At 36.9% G+C, this 23,706-nt stretch overlaps 1 protein-coding gene across 1 annotated transcript in view; it reads left to right on the top strand.

Annotated features, from left to right (window-relative positions):
- Positions 1-23,706, top strand: part of LOC118832811 (connector enhancer of kinase suppressor of ras 2-like) — a 566,603-nt gene that overhangs the window by 375,479 nt on the left and 167,418 nt on the right. Inside the window, exons 10-11 of the mRNA XM_036740170.1 lie at positions 9,771-9,895; positions 11,087-11,313. Coding sequence (XP_036596065.1) covers positions 9,771-9,895; positions 11,087-11,313 — 352 coding nt within the window. The remainder of the gene's footprint in view (positions 1-9,770; positions 9,896-11,086; positions 11,314-23,706) is intronic.

Raw genomic sequence — 23,706 nt, 5'->3', positions numbered from 1 at the left:
ATTCTTTTTCAATTTTCGTAGAAGACTGTGCTTTAGTCAAATTGACCTCCTGTCGGTAATATTTTGGATCTTTCCTTGTCCTTAGTGTGTCATCTTCTTTTGCCCGTGAACAGGGCATTTTTAGTTATCCATGTTCTATCCCTGACCCCCCTTACCCATGTATCTATAGGCCCTTTGTTCTCAGTGTTCTAAGTTTGCTTTTTAAAATCTATATTTTAATATTTTTTAAAATTTATTTTTAGACATTTATTGCTCAAAGGTATACATGAATAACAATTCATAGAGAACTAGATCAGGTAATTTTCATAATTACTGGCTAGAAAGAGAATTATTAACTGAATGAAGTGGAGAGGTGATCACAAAGATGGAATAATTTCAATTATATGAAACTGAAAAGGGTTTCTTTCATGAACAAAGCCAAGGCAGTGAAGATAAGAAGGGAAGTTGTTGGTTGGGGGGAAAAATTCTTTTTATCAAATATCTCTTATAAAGGTCTAATATCCAAGATGTATAGGGAATGAACATAAATATATTACTAAGAGCCATTCCCCAATGGATAAGCAATCAAAAGATTTGAAAAATAGTTCTCAAAACAATTGCAAACTCCTAATGACCATATGAAAGATTGCTGACCTACTTTTTTATTCTTTTTAATGGGGAGGCCTCACTGGGTAGGGCATGAGGGATATCTGCATTTGGAAATGAAAGTAATGATCTAAAAGAAAAATATATTAATATTTTAAAAAACAGGTTTATGAGAGCACATTGAAAGGTACAGAAGCAGAGAGGAGATGACAAAAATAAATTACAACAGTACGTATACATGCTTTAAAAAACCAAGGGAACATATTAAAGGTTAAAATACATTATCTTTATGTTATGTTTCAAGTCAATCTTATCAGAAATATTACATGATGTTTGTAATGAAAAAGACCCTAACACAGGTGGGAAAGAACAATTTAAAAATTCATGAATTGTTGCTGTTCTCAGTTTTATTATCAAACTGAATTATTTCTTTGATCTCAATGTGTGGTTCTGCTTTAATCATTAGGGGACACATGTAAATGAAAATTATTTTAATTTAGTCAAGTTTTATATTTTATTACAAGAACCAAGCTCAGTCAGTTTTTTCAGGTGCTGATACCTCCAAATATATCATAAGGGATTAATGATACTAACAAATGAATAGTCTTAACAATAGATATATAAAAACCTGAAATTGTTGAATTTTTAAATTGCTCTTCTGTTATAGAAATTAAACAAGTAATATGTCAACATTATAGTATATTCCCACTTGCAAGCACAATTTTCTTCACATAGTAAACAATGAATAAATGTTTGTTGCTTGGTGAACAAGTAACGAATGACTGAGTAGTTTGAGGCCCTCCCTATATAGTAATAAATAAAAGCCTTTATTAAGAGAGGTGAACTCTTATAAACACATCACAGCAAAACAAGGCAAGGTGTGGCCATCACCACCAAAGAGGAAGAAAAAAAACCCTCGTTTATTAGCTAAGTTCTGTGCTGCTATTGCTCACTCCTAACATTTTCTCCTCCCTTTCCAAAGTGTCAGTTTCCCCACAGACCACCACTGGATGGATGTGGGAAGAATGTCTGTTGTGAAAGAAAATAATTGGTCTGTCCCTTAACTGAAAACAATAGAGTTTAGCCATATAATTAATATTCATTTGCTTTTCATTAACTACCTCATTATCAAAAAAGAAAGAAAGAAGCTTACTTTAGGGAACCAAAAGGTTATATCTCTGGTGTTAACAGTGAAAAGAATTATAAAATCCATTCAGAAGCAACATATTAAAAGTTACTTGCAACACTACAATGAGTCATTATAAGCAAAACCAATGGGATCATGGGCCATGCTTGAAAAGCCAGTGTTTTGCCTTAGCTTAACATCCTTTTTCCATAAATCCCTCAGCTTTGCTTCACTTTTTACGTTAACAGCAGGAGACCATTATCCTGTAACCATGTTCTACTCTGTTGTCATTATCTCTTAATTAGAAAGCTTGTCAATCATGTCAGTCTATTTACTTTTATGTGCAGTGGACATTATGTGGTAGGAGAGGAGGAATTTAATTTTCTAACCACATAATCCTTTCTGCAGAAAATAGAGCATCCAAATACACAGCCAGCGCCTCCCCATTCTGGGTCATGACTGGTCCTCATTTCCAAATTGGCATCCTCTTTTCAAGTAAAACCTTTTCTTATGAACTTCAAAACATTTTTTTCTTTTTGTTTCAAATTCCATGGTCCTTCCTAGCCACATCAGCCTGCATTTTGCTCCCGGTGCTTGAGCCAGATAAATGATCACAGCCTCATTTATCGCCTTTTGCGTTGACATGGACAGTATAACTCATAACAGAGTCCATTATCTGCCTGGCCAGGCATGCAACAACAGGGACTGTTCCATAATGAATGCTTCCTTTTACCAGACAAATCCTTTTCCATGAAATACCATAAAACATTGGAGCACATTCAGCCAATCCAGCTGCCCAATTAGCAGCATTTTCTTAGCCACATCAACCTTCAGAGAGATTCCTTTTATTAAATGGTTGATACCTGGAACATTGTAATTGTCCTGGACTGGATAATACTCCAAGGCAAAAATGTGATGCTGGCATTTTAACAAGATTGATGTGTCTCATATTAATAGGCTTATAGATGTCTCGTGGGTTTTCTGTCTTTATATTAGGAAGATTTTGTTTAGCTGTTTATGTATTAATGTAAATCTGCTTAATTTCAGCTTAGATATTATAGTGTCCTGAATGTTTGTTAGCAAAATTAGATATTTAAAGAGATCTCAAATTTACTTCAATATTTTGATGTATCCGTGATCCCTTCCAGAATGTATGTGTCAATAGATCCATGCCTCCTCATCCTGAAAGTCCTCCAGAGGGGACCTATTCAGTCTGCTGGGGGCCTTTCTCTAAATCTCTTGAGATTTCTAGGATAGTGATGGAGCACACAGGCTGTCCATTAGTTTTCTTTTGTTCTAATTACATAACTTTTCCACCTTGGTATGAAGTAGTAGAATGCTAGACTTGGAACCAAGAAGACCTGAGTTCAAATCCTGCTTCAGGTGCTTATTAAATGTGTTCTCAGATAATTCATTTCACTTTTCTGTATCGTCACCTCGAAAATGAAGAAGTTGGACTCAATGGCCTCTAAGCTCCTATCCAGCTCTAAATCTATGACCCTAAGATCATTTTTAATATATGTATGCCACTTCTCTTGCACAATTCTTGATCGTATTGCAGCCTGACCATATTCCAGTCATGGGCTTTTTATTGATGTTTGAGTGAACTTCAACTCTGATTCTTCAGAGACTTGGATTTCAGATTTGTGCCCATATAGCATAAGCAGAATAATATTTTTGTAAGAAAATATTTCAGGAAAAAACTTGGAGTCATCAAAAGGACAAAGCTGTTTTCCAATGGCACTCAAGCTTGCTTTCTACCTTCTTTTCAATTTTGGACCCAGTTGATTATCTATGCATAGTGACATAGGGGCAGCTGGGTGTCTCAGTAGGTAGAGTGCCGGACTCAGAGTCAGGAAGGCTCATTTTCCTGAGTTTAAATCTGACCTCAGATACTGTGTAACCCTGGGCAATTCATTTAACTGTTTGCCTCAGTTTCCTCATCTGTAAAATGACCTGGAGAAGGAAATGGCAAACCACTCCAGCATCTTTGCCAAAAAACCCGAAATGAAGAGTCAGACATGACTGAAAATGAGTGAAAAAATGATATGTAAACACCCACACACACACACGCATGCATGCACGCACACACCCGCACCCCTCCTACACTATCCCCTGCTCCCCACTTGCTCACTGACCTCATTCCTGTCTTCTCTAATTCCAGTGACTCCCTCTCACATCTAGGATCAAATTTTCAGTGCTCTGTTTGGCATTTAAAGCCCCTTGCAATCTGACCCATTCTTAACCTTTCCAGTAACTAGCTGGACTAACAGGCCAAATACAAAAGTTCTTCGACAGCAAGCTCTCTAATGCCTGTTATTAAATTTCAGTAGCTCGGTGGCATAGGCAGCTGGGCGGCATCATGTAGAGAGTGCTAGACTTCGACTTAGGAAGATCTGAGTTCAGCCACTTAATATTTTTCAACCTCAGTTTCCTCTTCTGTAAAATGGGAATAGTAATAACACCCAAGTCTCAGGGTTGTGAGGATCACACGAGCTAATATAGGTGAAATGCTTCGCAAACCTAGCTGTCATTACAGTGGTGCTCAAGTAACCGTGGCCCGATTGTTCTAAGGTAGTCAGCAGTAGGACATCCTTGATAATCGAAAAAGAAAATAAAACCTTTAATGAAAAAATGGCAATGGAAGAAACAAATGACTGGGCAACGAAGAAAAGTAGTAGGCATTTAAACAAACAGTATATCCCTTTGAACGTTTGTCAAACAATGTGTTGTCATGTCTTTGAATTATCAAAGTGTTTCGCTTTCCATGAATTACCAAGATAATGTTTATGATGTTTCCAAGAAATACATCTAGCATATGCATCTAGCATAACCTGCCGCGCCAAGCAAAAGCCTGACTAAAATGAAGGCGGGGCGAGCCCACTGATCGGGCATTTAGAAATCGATTTCTTTGTGCACTGTCTGCCTGGAAACACTTGAAAGCTCCAAAGATGTATGGGCCCAGCAACAGGGCTTTCCAAAGGTGAAGTTGCATCTTGACTAAAGAGAGACCTTGAGCCAATACCCAACCAGAGAAGAAGCATTTTCAAATTTATTTATCAGAGTTTCAGAATCATTTATTAGCTGTAAGACCAGTGACTCCCTGAGAACGGATTTCTGGAGAACTATCAGTCTCTAAAAGCCTCACTCATGTTGGGGGGCGGGGTGGTGGTGGTAGTTAGGAAATTCACATATACTTGTGAAAGACAACTACCTTCCTTAAAAGAAAGTAATGAAATAAGCTGAGGTGCATTCAATAGTACAAACAAACATTTTTGCAAACATGACCCTAATTAACCAATGTTCCTATAGTTGTTCACTATTTCAAGAAATTAGCCTAATTTCTGGCTACAGCCTAAATAGAACTGATTTCTATTCTAACCTTACTATTGGTTAAAATTCCAAACTTCTTTTCAAGAATTAATTTCTTGGCTTATCTTCCACATCTGCTGTTTATTTTCTGGTTGATTTTGCTCCTCTGCTAAGGCTCTATCTTAAATATGGGCATTGAATCAATCATTTAATTCAGTGACTATTTTGAACATTTTACTTCCATGATCTTAAAGAATAATCATACATGTTACATGGTCCTTAAAATGGGCAAACATATCAGAAACATTTTGGGGGGTCTGAACTAAAAGTGACCTTGGAAATATCCTGCCCCTCCCCACACCCCACCTGCATGCTTACCTTACAACTATGAAAACTGAGAGGGCCAACAGGGAAGTGCCTTGTCTAAGGTCACATGATTGAGGGACTCAAATCCAGGTCTCCAGACTCCAAGTTTAATATCTGTTGTCTTATACCACATGGCCTCTTTATTTCATGGTAGCAGCTGAGCAATCCTGTTTAACACTTGGATTACAACCTTAGCTCTGAAACAAAAGGATCAGTCACACATTTGTGACACAAGTAGAGATTTTAAATGCATTCAGCTCCTCAACTATATTAACTTTTTACCTGCTTTCAAATTAGGCTTTAGGCCAACTAATTTCTTGGCAGGAATGCTACCAGAGTTTGCATTGAGTAGCATCAGTACAATTACAAGGCTACTAGGGATTGTGAAGATCAATGGACTGTTTTCATTATTCTCCTCTCCTAATATCACTTTAGTGTTATAATATAACCAATATTAGTCTTAAAGCATAATGATGGTAAATTAAGTGTACCTTTTTTGCTATTAGTAAATTTAAAATGAAAATCCAAATTATGATTATAACTGACTACTTCCACGGTTTTGGACTCAGCCTAAACAATGCTTCTGACAATTCAGTAATTGAACAAATATCTAATGAATGCCTCCTTCATGTAAAATGAATAAAGATTCCATCCCTGCCTTCATGGATAATAAGCAAGAACCATCAAAGCAATACTCAAATAACTACAGTACAAAGCAGCTCACCTGAAATACCAGAAAACAGGCCCAAGATGCAAAGGCAGATGGTTCAGAAAAGGATAGATTTTATCCCCTTTGCAGGACCCAGGAAAAGCTTCCCGAAGGAGGTGACAGTTCATCTGGATTTTAGAAGGGGAAGATGAGAAGCTGGGAGGATGCCTACAGTAGAGAGAAGCACTTGAACAAAGGTGTCTAGAGGATAAATCTTTCAGCATATTCCAGGGAGAGTGGCTGGTCCAAACTTCATGGGCTGTGGGTGTTTGTGGGGGGAGCTAGGAAGGGGAAAGGCTGAAAAGGTGGATTGGGCCAGAACACGAAGGGAATTCACTACCAGAGAAAAAAATGTAGACTTAATTTGGTAGAAAAGTGGAAACTATTCTTTGCCTTTGAATAGGTGAGTGATGTAACCAGAACTCTACTTCAGGAAGGTTTAAATGGCAGCTACATATTGGCTCTATTAAAGAAGGGAGAGATTGGAGGTGAGTAGGCTTTTGTAACAGTGTAGCTAAGACAGAAGGAAGACTGAACCTGCTGTGGTTGTAGCAGATGTAAAAGGGAACAGAAGGAGAATCACCAGAATTAGGAAGAGAAGAATCAAGGATAACACTAAAGTTTCTAGCCTGGGTGACTGGAAGGATTTGAAGTACCATTGTGACCTGAAATAGGGAAGTAGGAGGATCTAGTTTAGGGAAGAAGGATGAAATAGAATGAGGAGTTCACTTTGGGACATATTAAGTTTGAAATATCAGTGAAATACCAAGGTGGCACTGAGTTTAAAGTTACTCAATTAGGGTATTATTGAGACAATGGCATGTTAAACCTCTTAGAGTACAATCCAAAAAGCATTTTTGGTGCTTTGTGTACCTGATGGAGCACTCCAATAAACTTAAGTATGCAGAAACAAATCTGGATGCCCTCTCTCTATGCTTGCCTGGGAAAGGTCCCTCCTAACACTTAAAGAAACCTTGTTTTCTGAGCAATTCTAACATTAGTGATGAAGCATTAGGAAGAATGTCAAGTGAAAACAAAAGCCACAGTACAATTATAGGCCTGAAGAAGGAAAAAAAACAATGTTGACAAATATTTAGAAATGTGTTTTCAAGTGTAAAATGTGTTATTAAGTACAAAGATTGGAAGAAGCCTGAAATAAAGAGCTGCTCTCATTAAACATAACCACTAATGAATATCACCCAAAGCATTTACCTTAATGAATATATTTTGAAACCAATAAAAACCATTTGATGCATAAAATGGGAGAAAAAGGATAAAAAGCTACTTTAAAATATGAAGACTAGGCAACATAATAAATGTCTTAGATAACAACAGAGAAGTCCTACTATGACTCAGGATTGGAACAGCTATTTACTATCATTATGGCTCATTCCTTTGAGACCTGGAAATTTTCATTTCTATACAAGGGGATTAGTCATAGTCATTATAGCAGAAAGAGGCAAAAGGATGGTAATTCAAGCTCCTACGTATTTCTCAACCTTTATGAACTTTAGTACACTTCAGTATCTTTTTTTTTGGCTAAGTAAAAGACATTGATCTCTCTGACAGATGGAAACTAAAACTAAGAATGTAATGAAATGTGTCAAGCACATGGGGTATTCAAATAAATGAATAAATATCCATTAAAAACTGAAATTATCATTTGATTAAAAATGTACTAGATTTTGAAAATGCTCCTTGAAAAGCAAATAATTAAGGCATTATGTCCTCCTAGTGTTTTTTGAGGGGGTAAAAACCCAAAGGAATGCTAGAAACATAGGCTTTAGAATAGCAAATGAAGTGTCAGGATGCTTCCTCACAGTGACAAGAGAGACATTTCATTATCCATAACATATATCTCAGAGAAGGAAGACTGCGCTGATAGTGATTTATTTTTCAGAAGTCATTATTTCTTTCAAAGGTCAACTCTGCAAATGTTGGTCTAGGCTTTGTTTGTGCCCTAGACCCTTGGATAGTCAGTCTGGTGAAGCCAATGGAAGTATAGAAAACAAAATTCAGAAAACAACAAAGCCAAACAGTTATATTGAAATATAATTGTTCTAAATATTTTAAAAATCAAGTTTGTGGACCACAGATCTAGATGCGTCTTGGGAAGCAGAGGCTCAAACCTTCCTTAGCCTATTACAGCACAGGCCACCAAACAGCTTCTCTGTCCTCCAAAACCTGGTAAATGACCACACCTCTTTTACTGTTTTAATTAAGGGATTCAGTCATCACTGACAGAATTATTCAGGGTTCTGTAACTAGGCATGAGTTTATGAGGTCATTTATTAGGCTAATAATTAATAAGAGGAGGTAGCCTTCCTGCCTTTACTTAACCATGACTGGAAACTTTAACTTGAAATGGTGACCCTTCTGAAATTCCACTTATGGTACCACAAATCTTGTTGAAAATAGTCTTTCTGGGTGTGTGGAGCTTGCAATACCTTTAGGTGTCTAACATTGGGGAATCTGAAGACAGAGATGTCAAACACTCTAGTCATATGGCAGCATACAACACTCCTGAGTGGGACCTGATCCAGATTAAAATGTAAAATTAGGAAATATTTAACAAAATAAATTAAAATACAATAGGACATAGATAATAATAATAATAGTATGTGGTTTTCTAAGTCAATATGCAATCTGCAAAGATCCTTATGTATGATTTTAGTGGCTCCTACTTCTGAGTTTGACACCACAATCACCAGAAATGGAGTCGTAAAGTACCTCAAAATGGGCTCCATTAAGGGGCAGGGCCTTGAGCCTTTTTTCTGAAGGAAGTCTGTAGTTCTATTCCCCATTCAGCTCTCTGGAAGTATATTCCCTGCTGACTTTACTAACGAGAATATTCAAGGTCTGTTCTGTGTACCTATCTTCAATAAAGACAGTTACAGTAAGATAATATGTATAAAGTTCTTCTTAAAATTTAAAGCACTATAGAAATGTCAGAATTTGACAGATCTTTCCTAACCCCAGCACCTTTTTTCCATTTGGAGAATGGATCTTATGGGAGGGGAAGCCCCTAATCGCTTCAACTGATTTATTTTTTTTCAATCTGAAAATGTCTCCATGAACTTCTAGGTTATTTTCTGTATGTTCAAAAATGGTCATATAACTAAGGTAGATTTTTACCTTGAGAAGCCTTAGTATGTGATCAGTTGTTCTCTTGGTTTTCTGCTCTCAGGTGTTTTGTTGTTTTGCTTTTCCTCTAACTGTGCCATCACGTATTTAGGATTATTGAACTGTATTCCAGTTCTTTCTCAGCAATTACCTAATTTGTTAAAGTTATATTGAATTCTAATTCTTTCTTCCAACAGTCTAGCCATTCCTTACTTGGAGTTATGCATGAATTTAAAAGCAGAGTTATTCAGTACTGCAACCAAATCATTAAAAAATATTAAATTTCAAGACAGGCCTATTGCTTCCTAATTAAATAACCTTTGTTATGCCCTCTTACTCTTCTCTCATGTTGATATAAAACCCTGACAACAATACTGTCTGATGTGTGATCATTGCATCTGAACTTGAGAGGAGATGTTGCCACTAAAACTACTTTAAAAATTGATATAGCCTGTGAAAGGGCATTTTCCTTTAGGAAAAGATTTGCATGCTTTGTGAAACATAACTATTTGATAACAGTTTGGCTCATGTTTTATTTTTGCCTTGCAGGGTTTAGGTGCAACAGGGGTAAGCAGGCCCACAGAATCTGTTAGCACCATGACCGTGGACCAACATACCCAGGTGGAAGAGGAGAGATTCTTTCATTCACCCCTGCCTGGACAACATAGGCCAAGGTAAACCTTACTGGTGGTTGGGTTTTCATTTTTTAGAATTTTATTAATTTTTTTCATTCATTTTTATTTTATTTTTTGATCTGAATTCTTTCTCTCTCTCTCCCACCTCTGACTTCCCTCCTCCTCACTCCTCCTCCCTACCATTGAAAAAGATAGAAAAACAAAACCAGTTACAAACATGTATAGTCAAGCAAAACAAAAGTTGGTCTTCTTGAAGAAAACTTTACATAGATTAGAATATGGAGACAATTCACTCAGATCTTCTCCTCCCTCCTGACCTCTATGACACCCAATGCCTGATAACACATCAAGCTAGACCAAGAGCAACAAAGTGAGACTGATCAAACACATGTCATTTTCCTGACAAATAAGAAGCGAAATAAGGGAAGCTACAATATCCAGGCCCCTAAGTTGGTCTCTTTAGTTTATAGAGAGGCTATTGAAATCCACTCCTTCCTTTCACAGATAGATAGATAGGAAAAGCAGGTTCTCTTACCCCTCGATCTGCTGGGTGGCATCATCAGTAGCATAATTGAGTAGCTCTTCTTTCTTTCCAGGAGCTGTTGGAAAGCTCAGCTGTTCTAAACACAGATAGTTGTCACATTCTTGTTGGTCGCTATTAGAATTCTGATCTGAAACAAAACAGTAAAAATTTCCTGATTCCTCTCTCCCTGACCCACCCTGTTAGCCCAAATCTCCTAGACTTTAACAACACAAGCAACTTCCATACATGCCAATGATCAAAGAGTATATTATCATTAACACATTAGAAATTAATTAGAAGCTAGTAGTTTCATGACGTAAGACTGAAATCATTGTAGTTTCTCATGAGTATATTTTCAAATCAACATTTCATCTTGTCGTTTAGGAAGCATAATAATCAAAAGAAATAATGTAATTACTGTTCTATTGCCCATGTAAAGAGTTTCATTTTCAGGGCAAACTGTCAGGATTTGGGCCAAATTGTTAGGATTTGCATTTTACAAAGCAAATGATATGCTTCCTTACCATGATTTTATCAATTTCCAGCATGAATTTGAGTTAAGCCATCACTCTACCATAACAAGGTTTCTAACATCTGAAGAACGCATAAGACATTGTTTTTCTTAGCTCTCCAGAAGGTTTAAAATGACTGCATAGATGCCCTTTTACTGACAGAAGTTTAAACAAATACTTGGATGTGTGCTTTAGGGATGACATACCAAGAATATCTTACGAAGACTTCAGCGAACCTGGTGCTGGAAGATCTGCAGCAGGCAGACCAGTAAGGAGAGATGGTGGGCCTACTGGCTTATTTGTAGAACCTGGAACCTTGAAATACTACACATTAGTTGAAGGTGAAAGCCGTCCGACTAGCAGCGAGCATCGGAGAGGAAGATCTACAAGCGTCGGAAGAAAAGATAGGCATTCTCCCCAAGGTACGCCTGAGTGCTTTTGGCCCTTCAAAGGCAAATATGTTTAGCAAATTAAATTAATGACCTTCTGTCACTTCCAAAATAGTATCTGGTCTCTAGAAGGTAAAAGTTGATTGGTGGTGAAAAACTGTTCTTTCAGCTATCAAGGTATAATCGAAGATTATGTCATTTGGCCATTTCTCATAGCTTTAGGAGAGATGAATCCATTTTACTACTGACTCAGAGGCTGGGAATCTAAACCTCAGATTTTCAATTTCTTTATCTTGAACAGGGATAGGCAAAGAGCACCTGGCTGAGTGCTTAAGGATCCTGGGCCCATGAAACCAAGTGACACATTTAGGTGCCATAACTTTAGGGTCAAAACTTTACATAAACATTGCCTGCATGTTATTGTTTATCCAAGTCCTTATATATCAAAATTAAAATGAATTTTTCTTCCCCAGGAGATTGCTTGGGAGGCACTGCAGATTTCATTAAATGACTGATCTTTTTCCACTCAGAAGTGCTCTTATTGCAGAAAGGAGTCAGAGTTTCTTATTTCTTTAGTTGTTTTGCTAAGGTTGGCTCATTGTTGTGAAGGGAATATTGCCACCTCCTTCTGAGGTGCTCATCCTCCTTTATTGATCTGTTTCCACAATGCTTCTGGATTATAACTCAGTACAAACAGAGAAAACTAAGCTGAGTGTACTCCCCCAAAACTCAGCCACTCTAAAAGCATATGGTCTGTTTGAGCACCGCTATTCTGTATAAAATATCCCAAAATTCTTGCTTTAATTTTTATACATAAACTTCTGTGATCCAATTAACCACCGATCCATTAAAAAAAGAAACTTTGCCCATGAACACTGGATATTATGACACTGTGAATATAAAAGTAATTGAAATCTTTCAAATATTTATTGAATGGCTCCAGGGCACATAACACTGTACTAGATGCTAAAGCATTTACAAAATGAGGTATTCATTGTCTCATTTATCAAGAAGAGGGCAAAATCCAGCTATTTATTTTTACTTCTTAGTCAACATTTCAAATTTGAAGCAAATTATATTCCCCTAGGTATTTAATATCTTATACTTGGTAGCAAATTTTATACTATGTGATACTAGCATTTATATGAGAACACGGTATGTAAACATCTGTGAATGTACATGAATATTTATGTGTACACATATGAAAATATGTATGTATACATTTCTTTTATTAGAGTGTATGACTCACCCCAATGAAAAGTGCCTACATCTCTTTCTCAGACTTTCGCCAAATAAGAGTGTTAGGGAGAGCCATTTTTGTGTCAAGTGGGCACAGTACCCTTTGATAATATTAATTTACCTGTAATAATTATGACATTGCATCTCAGAAAGTAAGAAATTGACAAACAAACTTTCACATTTCCTGAGAAAACCTCTGTGAACCCATCACTTAGAAATTCAGTTATCCTGGAATAAATTAAATAATATTATGAGAACTGACTTCCTGAGCAGCTTTCTTTTGGAGGAGTAGTGAAGGCTTCTATTTACTTTTCACTTTGTAAATGTCAGTAAATAATCCCCTGTCTCTTGGCCCTTTTATTTCCACAGTTAATGTTGTTGATGTCATGAGCAAGGTGTCCTGGTACTCTGGCTGCCATTCTTTTATGTTATTAGTTCTAAATGGATGAATGAATGAGCACTATTAAGTAGTTACTGTGTGCCAAGAAGTAAGGTGGTGACCATATGAGTAAAGAGAAGGAAATGGATGTGAGAGTTGTTAGGGAGGTAGGGATGACAAGATTTGGCAATATTACATATGTGGGTGAGTGAGAATGAGGAGCTGAGGATGACCCTGGGATTCTGAACCTGAGTAACTGAAAGGATGATGGTACCCTGGACGTGCACGTGCACACACACACACACACACACACACACAGTCCTTAGGTTTTTGTATCAGACTGCATACCGTTTCACTGGTGTTGCTCATTTTACACTGTATTGATTTCTGTAATTCTTCTCAATTTTTCTGAAGTCTTTATATTTGTTATTACTTGTAGCATAGTAATATTCTATTACATTCTGGTACCATTAGGCAAGTGGGTAGCACAGTGGATAGAGCAGTGAGCCTGAAGTCAGAAAGCCCAGAGTTGAAATCCAGTCTCAGATATTTACTAGCTCCGTGAAATCCTATGCAAGTCACTTAACTTTTGTCTGCCTCAGTTTCCTTAACTGCAAAATTTCCTGGAATCATGGGTAGAAGATTAGTCTTGGAGTCAGGAAGACCTAGGCTCAAGGCCTTTCCTAGACTTGCTCCCCTGATCATGGGCAAGTCACTTAATCTATTATTGTCACAGGCAACCCTCTAAGACTATAATTTATTGATGTATTACCAATTTGCAACAGCATTTGTGGAGGGAGTTTCCATTCTGGGACTTCCTTGCCACTGAGGAAATCACAGGTCTGGACTCCAACCCCCAATTTTTTCCCCAAGAACATGTAAAAAATTGCATGAACCTACATAAAAGTGTCCCCAAAGTCTTAGTGCATTTTAAAGCTTTAATAGCAACTTTCAAAGCATTTGGGATTGTTAGTAAATTAATATTTTAAAATGAAATGTCACCTTAAGGATGTTATTAGCTGGCTTGTAGTGGCATCCTCAGTGAAAGTAGCCACAACCCCCCAGGGGTGGGGAACCTGCAGCCTCAAGGCCATATGTGGACCTCTTGGTCCTCAAGTGCTGCCCTTTGACTAAATCTAGACTGGCTTTGTATATAGTCTGACCAGAATCAAGAGGCTGCATCTCCAAATCAATCTGAATAGCAAGGACAAGATGACATTGAAGTTTTGATCCTTTTTTCTTTGTTTTGGCTAAGACTCCCTCCTGGTGCCCCCTTCCATTTTGATTATGAAATTATCTGTTCATTCCAAACAATCGTCATTAATCCTAATGCAAACCCAGATCCACCAGACACCAGAACTGATGATTTTATATTTCAAATATGGAACAGCGATTTAGAATTAACAACTCAAGAGGTTTGCGGAACTGCCAACAACAAGAAAAAATTGAAATATTATAGCCAATGAGGCACATAACAAAAATGATACTGTGAGAGGAAAGCTCTATGGTTGCAATTCCTTTGAAACTCCATGTGTGGGACCAAAACTCCACTAACTCTATGGTTGTTTTTTTTTTTTTTTTTTTATCACTCCAAGAGTGCCCCAAGTAGCCGTGCACTTGGCAGCAAAGCAGGCCCTAGTGGTCCAGCCTAGCTCAAGTTTGAGCTGCCAATGCCTGTTATTAAGGGCTATTTAAAATAGCCAATTGCTTCAGAATTTAACTCTTGCTACAAGTTCTTGGCAAAGTGTTTGGAGAACAAAAAGGGGCTTTCTCTCCATTTCAGCCTTGACTATGGTCATGCATTCTGTAACTAAAGCAACTGAGCCCTGTTGTTGAGAAATTATTAGTGATGGCCACGAAATCATACCTTTTGTGACTTCTAGTCATGAACTCATAATATTCCTCCATGCCATGTGACTGAATAATTGCCAGCATTTACATAATAGCCAACATTTACACAGCAGTATAAAGTTTGCAAAACACTTCACATACACTATTTCATTTGTGCTCATTCTGAATACTTTATATAAACTTCGTTTCCCATTCCCTCCCCGTCCCAGAGCTGTGCTCTTCAACACAGAAAACAATGAACTGCTTATCAAATCGAATTAGTCGCTGTATTACACTGAATTTTATACACAAAAAAACATAGGAAAATGAAGATTTCGCACCAGCAATGATTTTATTTGAAATGTGCCCATTGGTACTTGGAACACTGAAAAGGATCACATCCTTTAAGGAAAACTCAAAGCACTAATTTGCCTTTGAGAAATAAGCTACAAAGTACAAGAGCACTTTGGGGCAGGTAGGTGGCTCAGTGGATAGAGCACTAGGCCTGGAGTCAGGAAAACCTGAGTGCAAATGTGGCCTCAGACACTTACTAGCTATGTGACCCTGGGCAAGTGTCTTCACTTCTGCCTCAATCCACTGGAGAAGGAATGGCAAAGCACTCCAGTATCTTTGCCAAGAAAACCCAATGGATAGTATTGGTGTGCTTTGGTCCATAGGGTCATGAAGAGTCAGATGTGACCCAACAATAGCAATAGCACCTAGCTCTTCCATCAGCTCTTTTCTGCTCTTCTCCAAGGCAGGACCCAAGCCCCCCAATTGTCCAGGCGTTTGGGGTCCTTTTCAGTGTTGTCCCAGGAAGTTGCAATATACAACCTGTTTCCATGTGCAAATTCCGACACCTAAAGAACTTGATAATACTTTCTTAACCCCATGGGGCAAAAGTATACATGTGCAAATCAGGTTTGTAGAAGAGTCTGAGGTGACTTATAATTTCCCAAGGTAGATATGCAAACTAACCTCTAATAATGAACCTGGTTACATAAAGAAAAGGCCAAATAAAGGACAGTGATTTAAATAAATCCTTAGCTTCTTTCTAGTCACAATTCAGTGGGCTGCCTGAAGGAACCCTCTCCCAAAGCCCAGAGTTCTTATTGCTCTCCTCTCCCCTTTAAATTCCTAAAATTTCTTATCTAAGTAAATATCATGTGTCCCTAAGAGAACACCAGCTCCTCCAAATGGGGACTCTGTGTATGTTTGTGTATTCATGCTCTTTTTTAAAGCTTTGAGTATCTATCTCCTCACATTGTATCTTTTGTCCATAGTAGGCTCTTAAGAACTACTAGCTATATTGATTTGAATTAAAGTGAAAATTATTTTAGAGACAATGCAGCATTTCAACGCCTACTAAATAGCTTTTAATTTGTTCAATTTATCTTCTGTTTCCATTTCTACCTGCATATGCCTGCACATATTTTCTCTATCTCACTATTGGATGTATTTTATATGGGAAACTAAGATGCTTTCTGCAAAGAACCAGAGAAAAGCTTCAAATCTTTATGTTGAATTGTCAAAAAACTTTCCTGTTTTTGACACAAACATTAACTCAGAATTTCCTCCCGTAAGCAGCTGGTTTTATTTAATACCTTGAAAATTAGAAGGTGACAGAAAAAAGATGGAATCCGTGATGTTGACTGGATTTGAGAAATCACAGCCTGGAAATTGTCTCTGACAACTAAGCACTGGTGTGCCAAAGCATCTGATCAGATGATGGCGGTTTTGTCAAGTCTAGCCATATCTGACATTTGATTCTCCCGACAATTGGGGATCATGGCTCCTTGTGCCATGGTACCAGAATCTTTCTCTCAATCGTTTTGCCTGTTTATTGGTTTTTATCAATGTGTCCTGGAAGGTTAAACTTACTAACTAAATTATAGTTGATTTTCTTTTGGTTAATTCAATTCTTTATTAGCTTTTTGATTCTAGGTAATTCTAAATGTTTTATGTACAATCTTCCATCATCTTAAGTTAGGAAGGAAATATGCATTTGTTGAGTGCCTACTATGTACTAAGCACTTGACAAATATCTCATTTGAATGCTATAGATGATGAAACAATTAATATAGGCATAGGGACCAATGATAAAGAAAGCTCCCAGATGAAAAAACTCCCTTTACCAATGCAAACTGGTACCTCCTCTGCAACTTAGTCTTAGAGAGCTGCCTACACCAGTACTAAGAGGTTGTGATTTTCTCAGGGTCATACAGCCAATATGTTCCAGAGGCAAGACTTGAACCCAGATTTTCCTGGTTCTAAAGCAGACTCTTTATCAAACCTGCCATGTTGTCCCTAAAGAAACAATATCAGTATTAAATATGTAGTCATTGAATGGCATAGCATCTAAATATCTAACAGATAAGCTGGCAAGCCTAAGAAAACCTAGACACTAAGATGCTAACTGTTGAGAATTTCAACATTACTCTGTCATACTTATATAAATCTGTCAGAAAGATGTATAGGAAAGGTATTAAGAATCTCAGGAGAATACTAACAAAAACTAGATATAATAGACCTTTGGTGATTATTCAATGGAATTATTAAGGAGGATATTTATTTTTCTACCTTATAAGGCACTTTAAAAAAAAATTTGACCACCTGATGAGGACTTAAAGGATGTATGAATGCAAAAAGGTAGAAGTATTAAAAACATTATTAAGAAATTGTAATACAGTAAAAATTATAGCTGATGAAGTAAATAATGAACAAAGAGACTTAAATACAAACTAAATGATATTTTCTTAATGTATGAGTATGTCAAAGAACTAATCATAGAAACAAATAATTATATTAATAAAAATGATAATTAAACATGTCAAAATTTATGACATAGCTAATACAAGCAAAAATTCCTGCACTTAAAGAGTTTGCATTCTAAGAGAGCTAAAAAGTGGGGAAGGGAGGTGAAGGCAGAATCCAGAGCAACTCTACACCACCTAGCTGCTTCTCCTCTATTTAGTTACAGGTGGATTTTGGCCCCCAGCTCAGACAGATGAGCTTTTGTCATCTCTGTCCCAGAACCAGGCCTCCATGCCACTTTCTGGTTATCTCCACTCCATGCTGCCATGTACAAAACCCTCCATACTCCTTTCCAGCTCTTCCCCGTTAGAATGGAAGCTCCCTGAGGGAAGGGACTCTCTTGCTGGTTTACTTGTTATTTCTATCTCCAGTGCTTAGCACAGTGCCTGGCACATAGCAAGTACTTAATATCTAGCTATCTCTCTCTAGTTGTTAGGAAGGTTTTGTAGTTCAGTGTCAAATTTGACTCTTTGCAATCTCAGCCCTTTATTGCTGGCTCTTCCTCTACTTCTCTCCACAAGACAGAGCACCTCAAATCCCTGCTCTAGGTGACAGTCCTCCAGATACTTGAAGGCAGCTCTCATGTTCTGCTGAGTCTTCTTTTTACCTAGGCTGAATTTCTCTTTATTTTGTAGGTATGCTCCTATATATGTTTTGGTACATTAATTCCCAGATATTGTCTTTTTGTGTCAAATAGAATTTACTTTCCTATCTCCTGGGTTTTATTAATAATGTAGAGAAAGTTTGATGTAGTAAATAAAGCTCTGGGATCTGAGTTCAAATCCAGCTTCAGACACTTACAAGCTGTATAACCCTGGTCAAGTCACTTAAGCTATCTTCCTCAGTCTCCTCAGCTGTAAAATAGGGGATAATATAGTACTTAATCCCCAGGGTTATTGTAAGGATCTAATGAGATTATATTTGTAAAGTACTTTGCTTTGTCCCTGGTACATAGTATGTCCTTTAAAAATGCTTGGTTCTTTCCTGTCCTCAACCCACAGTAGCTAAGCAGTTGATCATTTTGTAGATTCCTTTTGTATTATGCTTTAATGAAGCTGTCTTGATTAACTTGTTTGCAAGTTCTCTTGGATTCATTAAGAAAAACACAGAAACATCTGCAAATAGAAATAATTGTACCTGCCTCCACTTTGACCACGTTTCCCTCCACTTCTACTTTTATATTACTGTTACAACTAACCAGCATCATGACATAGTGGAATTGCATCCCTGACACTTAAGAGGTTGTATGTGAGGGGGGAGGGTAAAGATGTCCTAGAAATGGCAATGCAGGCTGCCTTGGGAGGGAATGGCATGTCAAACAACATGTCCAAAATACACTTTATTATCATTCAGCAAAATTAAGTTTTGATAAACATCATATATTTCATAACATCATAAATTCCAAATGGATAAATTATTGAGATACAAAAAGGCACACTATAAAAATTAGAGGCAAATATAAGGTTTTATCTTTGTTTACAATGGTAGATAGAAGAAAGATTTGTAACCACGCAAGGAGAAGAGACATCATCAAAAGTAAAATAGACTATTTCGATTAAACAAAATGTAAAAGTTTTCACCCGTATAATATCAATGCGTCTGGAATCACAACAAAAGGTACAGTTTAATGGAAAATATATTAGTATTAAATATCAGACAAAAGTCAGACATTCAATATCAACAGAGAATTTACATAAATCTGTACAATTAAGAGTCATTCCCTCATGGACAAATGGTCAAAAGACAAGAATGATCAGTTTTCAAAAGAAGAAATACAAATAATATGACCTGAAAAAATGTTCAGAGTCACTAATAATTAGAGAAATACAAATGTAAAAGAACCTGAAGTATCAACTAACATCTTTTTTGCTCAGCAAATTGCTAAAAGAAAAGTCATTTTGAAGTGACTATGGGGCCAGAGATATTCTGACTTACTCCTAATGTAGATGTCAGTTGCTTCTACCATTCTGGAAGACAATTGGAATTCTGTGAGAAAATTTACGAAATTGTTCTTACCAATTGCCTCACTATATAGTCCAAGAAGTATGTTGAGAGCAGGAAAAGATCCATATAAACAAAAATATTAATAGCATCATTATTTGTGATAACCTAAAACTAGAAACAATATATTTGTTTAATGGATGGGGAGTAGCTGAACAAATTAGAGCATATCGATGTCATGGAATATTATTGAGATATAAAGAATGATTCCTATGAAGAATTCATAGGGGGAAAAATGAGAATATTTGTTTGAAGTTCTACAGACAAAAGAATTCACAGACAGAAGCACAGTATCTTTCACTGCAGTGATGTCAATAAAGTTGGCACGGAGAGGCAATAGAACTCTGGTCAAATAGCACAACAACAGTTATGATATTAATGATGCCACACCAAATAAAAGGACACATCTCTCCTTTCTACTGATAAGTGATAATATAGCTTTTGAGGGCAATTTCCTTTCACAGATGTTTGTTTGGCTATTTGATGGGAGCTATCTATTGTGTAAGAGCAAAATATATCCATAAATGTTAAAAATTGCAATTCTCATATAATACAATGCTTCCTTTGGAAGAATGACATATGCCATATGTAACTTTAGGGTTATGTTTAACACCAAAATTTATAAAAACAGAAATATTTTGTAAACTACATGGATACCCTTATGACATAACACCCAATATGTGGACAATTGTGATCACCAGTATCATGACGAAATGTTTCAGTTGTGTCACCTTTGTCATCATCATTTGGTGGTGCCAAAGGTAATAGTACTCAGCCATTTAAGATAAGAAAGATCTGTTTTCAAGGCCATTTTACATATTCAAGATTCATAGTATTCATCAAAATTGGACAAGGGTAAGACTTATGGAAAGCTGGGGTAATAAGAGTTCAGACCAAGCAGAAAAATAACCACTAAGAAAAATGGAGGAAGAAAGAATTAAAACCATATAGTTCTTGTCATTGCTATGGAGAATCTTCCTATATGCAGTGCTTGCTTATTAGACCACCAACACAACTACCAAATCTTACACTGGATTTATTTTGTTCACCCTTATTATTGAACAACTACTACTTAATTCACCCCAGATTTTAATTACCAAATTAACTAACAAAGTCTTGTCATGTCCACCATTTAGATATTATCTTCATCCTTGTTATGCCTTGATTATGACAGATCAGAGTAGAAAATGAAGACCAAAAATCACAATTATTCTTTTTAAAAATTATGGTACCATCATTCCACCAATTTCAAAAACCTCAGCATAGCTTTTATTTTCTTTTCACATTGCCTTTAATCTGAAGTGCCTATTTACAATTCTTGTTCAAGAATCTCTGAATTATTTTGCAGACTGAAGAAGCTGTTTATTTGAGCATTTATTTGTTCTATATATAGCACCATTCCTCAAGGTCCTGTATAGTTAACTTAGAAATTAATGAATATGTCATTGTGTCAGTTGAAAAGAAAGATGAGGTAAAAAGTTTCATTAATTTCAAGTTTCCTTTGTAATTCTCAAGAATCTTAAGTAGGAAATGTTGTTCCTGTGAAAACGAATAATTGTTTGCTGTGTTTTCTTCTATGTTGGCCAGATCCTCGGGTCTGAAAATCTTGCCATCTATTGGCTGACAAACAAATGCTGTCCATCAGAAGGACAAACCTTCATAAAAAGCAACCAGAATTTCCTGCCAAAATATTCTCACTGCTGCTGCTCAGAGAAAGCTTTCCTGTGGCATGACACAGTATACCCTTTGTGCACATTAACAGCTTTCACTTTGGAAAATCATTACACAAATTGGCAGTTGTGTTCTTTGGGTTTGTTTATTTTTTGTAACCCATGTTCTGGCATTTATGAAATTTCTCTGCATTGATTGGCACAAATATACTCCAAAGCCCAGCAAGTGTTTGGACAAGAGGGAAATGCAGGAACAAACTAAGCTTCTCTCTCCTCCTCTTCTCAAGTCTAGAGAGCAATGCTTTTTATGTCCTGAGAGATAAAGGATATTGTTGAACAAAAGCTAGTACCAGAGTCCATGGGTAAAGGCATTGTTCCCATCTCCCTACAATTTGCATTTTCATCTTTAGGAACTGCCACAGTGGGTGAGAACCACATTCCACTAAGTCCACAGTTCTCTTGCTATTAGCAACAATCCCCCCCCACCAAGGGTTATCCCCCTTGACGTTAACCTGAATAGTTAGGTAGGTCCCAGAATCTCTCACAAGCCATTTATGATTCTGTCCTTTATATGTTTGTCCCAATTATTTTAGAATCCATTATATATACACATATATATGTATGTATATCGCCCCTTGGACTACAGAGTTCCATACACTTATTCGAAGAACCATTTTTCTTGATTTGTCCAAAGTGTGTTTAGCTCAAGTTTCAAAGGATTCACTGCATTCTGGAAAACATCAAATAGCTTTGCATCATAGTAGTAGGCTTGTCTACTTCCAAAATGTATAACTACCAGTCAAGACTAGTTAGAAGTAGAACTTCAGCTTTTCCTTGAATGAATGTCATGAGGATTGTGAGGATTTCATGGTGAGTGGGGAAAGGAGATCACTGTGATATCAACTCATATCAATTCAGAGTTCAACATTCTTAACTGGAGTCAAAATGAAATAGCTTGGTGTTGTTAGGATTAAGTGATCTGGATTCACCACTCTTTTGATAATAATCTAAAAACAACCCAGGGTGAAATTTAGACTGTGTCTAGCTAGCATAAATAAACTTGACTGTTTAGTCTGATCATTCACATGTGGTCAAACTGGAAAATCATTACAAGAAGTTACAGCTGGAATGTGAAAAAAAAACTGTTAAGCACCAAAGATGGGGCTTGAACCCAAGTCCTTTGATTCCAAGTCAAGTGCTTTTTCCACTGCTTTTACTCCATGCTGCCAAGAATGTGGATGCAACCTGAAGAGTCGATTTACTGGATACTTTCAAAGTTGTATCTAGATACTTATGTTTTTCTATTTTCTATTTTCATCCAGATTATTCCCAACTTGGGATTTTCTGGTGACCTAATGAGGTGAGAAAGTCTTATTCCAAACCAGCCAAGCTGATGTTTCATGGTCCCAATTCTAAGAGAGTTGTAAGAACAAAAATGATTCAAGATACTACCTAAAAAAGGGATTGTGAAATTATTAGGGCCATTTCTGCCATCTCAATCAGCAATTCTATGCTTGTGAGAGGATGATACTGACTATTCTGTGGGGCCCAGCTTTTAGCACAGTGCCTGCCACATAGTAGGTGCTTAATAAATGTTTATTAACTGACTAATATGGATTTTCATACAATTATATGATGATGTAATGAGTATGATGTAATTGTGTACTTGATTTCTTGAATGAGTATACAAATGTTTGATGTGTAGTACATTAATTGAAGCAAAAAATTCTATTTGATTCCTGCAGTGACATTTAGATATAACTATGCTGTGAGAGTATGAGATCTTGCTTTATCATAGGTTCCGATGCTTGATGTGGCTTTAATGTCAGAGTATCTAGCTTTAAATTCCAGCTCTGCTACTTTTACTACCCACAAGACTTTGGGCCAATCACTTCATCTCCTCCACCTTCATTTTCCTCCTTGGTAAAATGAGTGGATTGGACCAGATGAGCTCTGAGGTCCCTTACATCCTGAGTTCAATGATCTCAGATAACAGATGATGGTGCCCAGACTCCAATTCAGCTCATCTGACTTTTAGGGCAAACCATTTTCAGACAGCTGTCATTGGGTTACAGAGGGTTCGAGTGTTAACACACACAGGAAGACATGTGGAGGCAAAGTAATGGAAAAATGCATAGAAGGAAATCAAATTCAAGGCAAAGAAAATGGATCATAAATCTAAATGACTCTTGTTCTAATTATTCCTCTTTAAACAGATTATTCCAGTCACAAAAGAACGAATAGAATAAAAGAAAGTGACTAATGGAATCCCCCTATGTACTGAGCAAGTGATGACAAATGGATAAATTCTCCCTTTACAAATATTTTACCATTCACTATTTTCTTTCGTTTATCAAATGATGACTATTAGTCAGTAAAATGTTAAATCAATTAGTGAAAACCCAAATGAGCCTGTCAGTGTAGTCACTGAGCATATAATTTGTTTCTCATAATTATCACTAACAGTGAAGATTCAAATGGCTGAGTAAAGGA

This window comes from Trichosurus vulpecula, chromosome X (genome assembly GCF_011100635.1).
Source record: "Trichosurus vulpecula isolate mTriVul1 chromosome X, mTriVul1.pri, whole genome shotgun sequence".
NCBI lineage: Eukaryota > Metazoa > Chordata > Mammalia > Diprotodontia > Phalangeridae > Trichosurus > Trichosurus vulpecula.
Note: the sequence above shows the minus strand (reverse complement) of the source record. Positions and strands in the feature narration are given on the sequence as shown.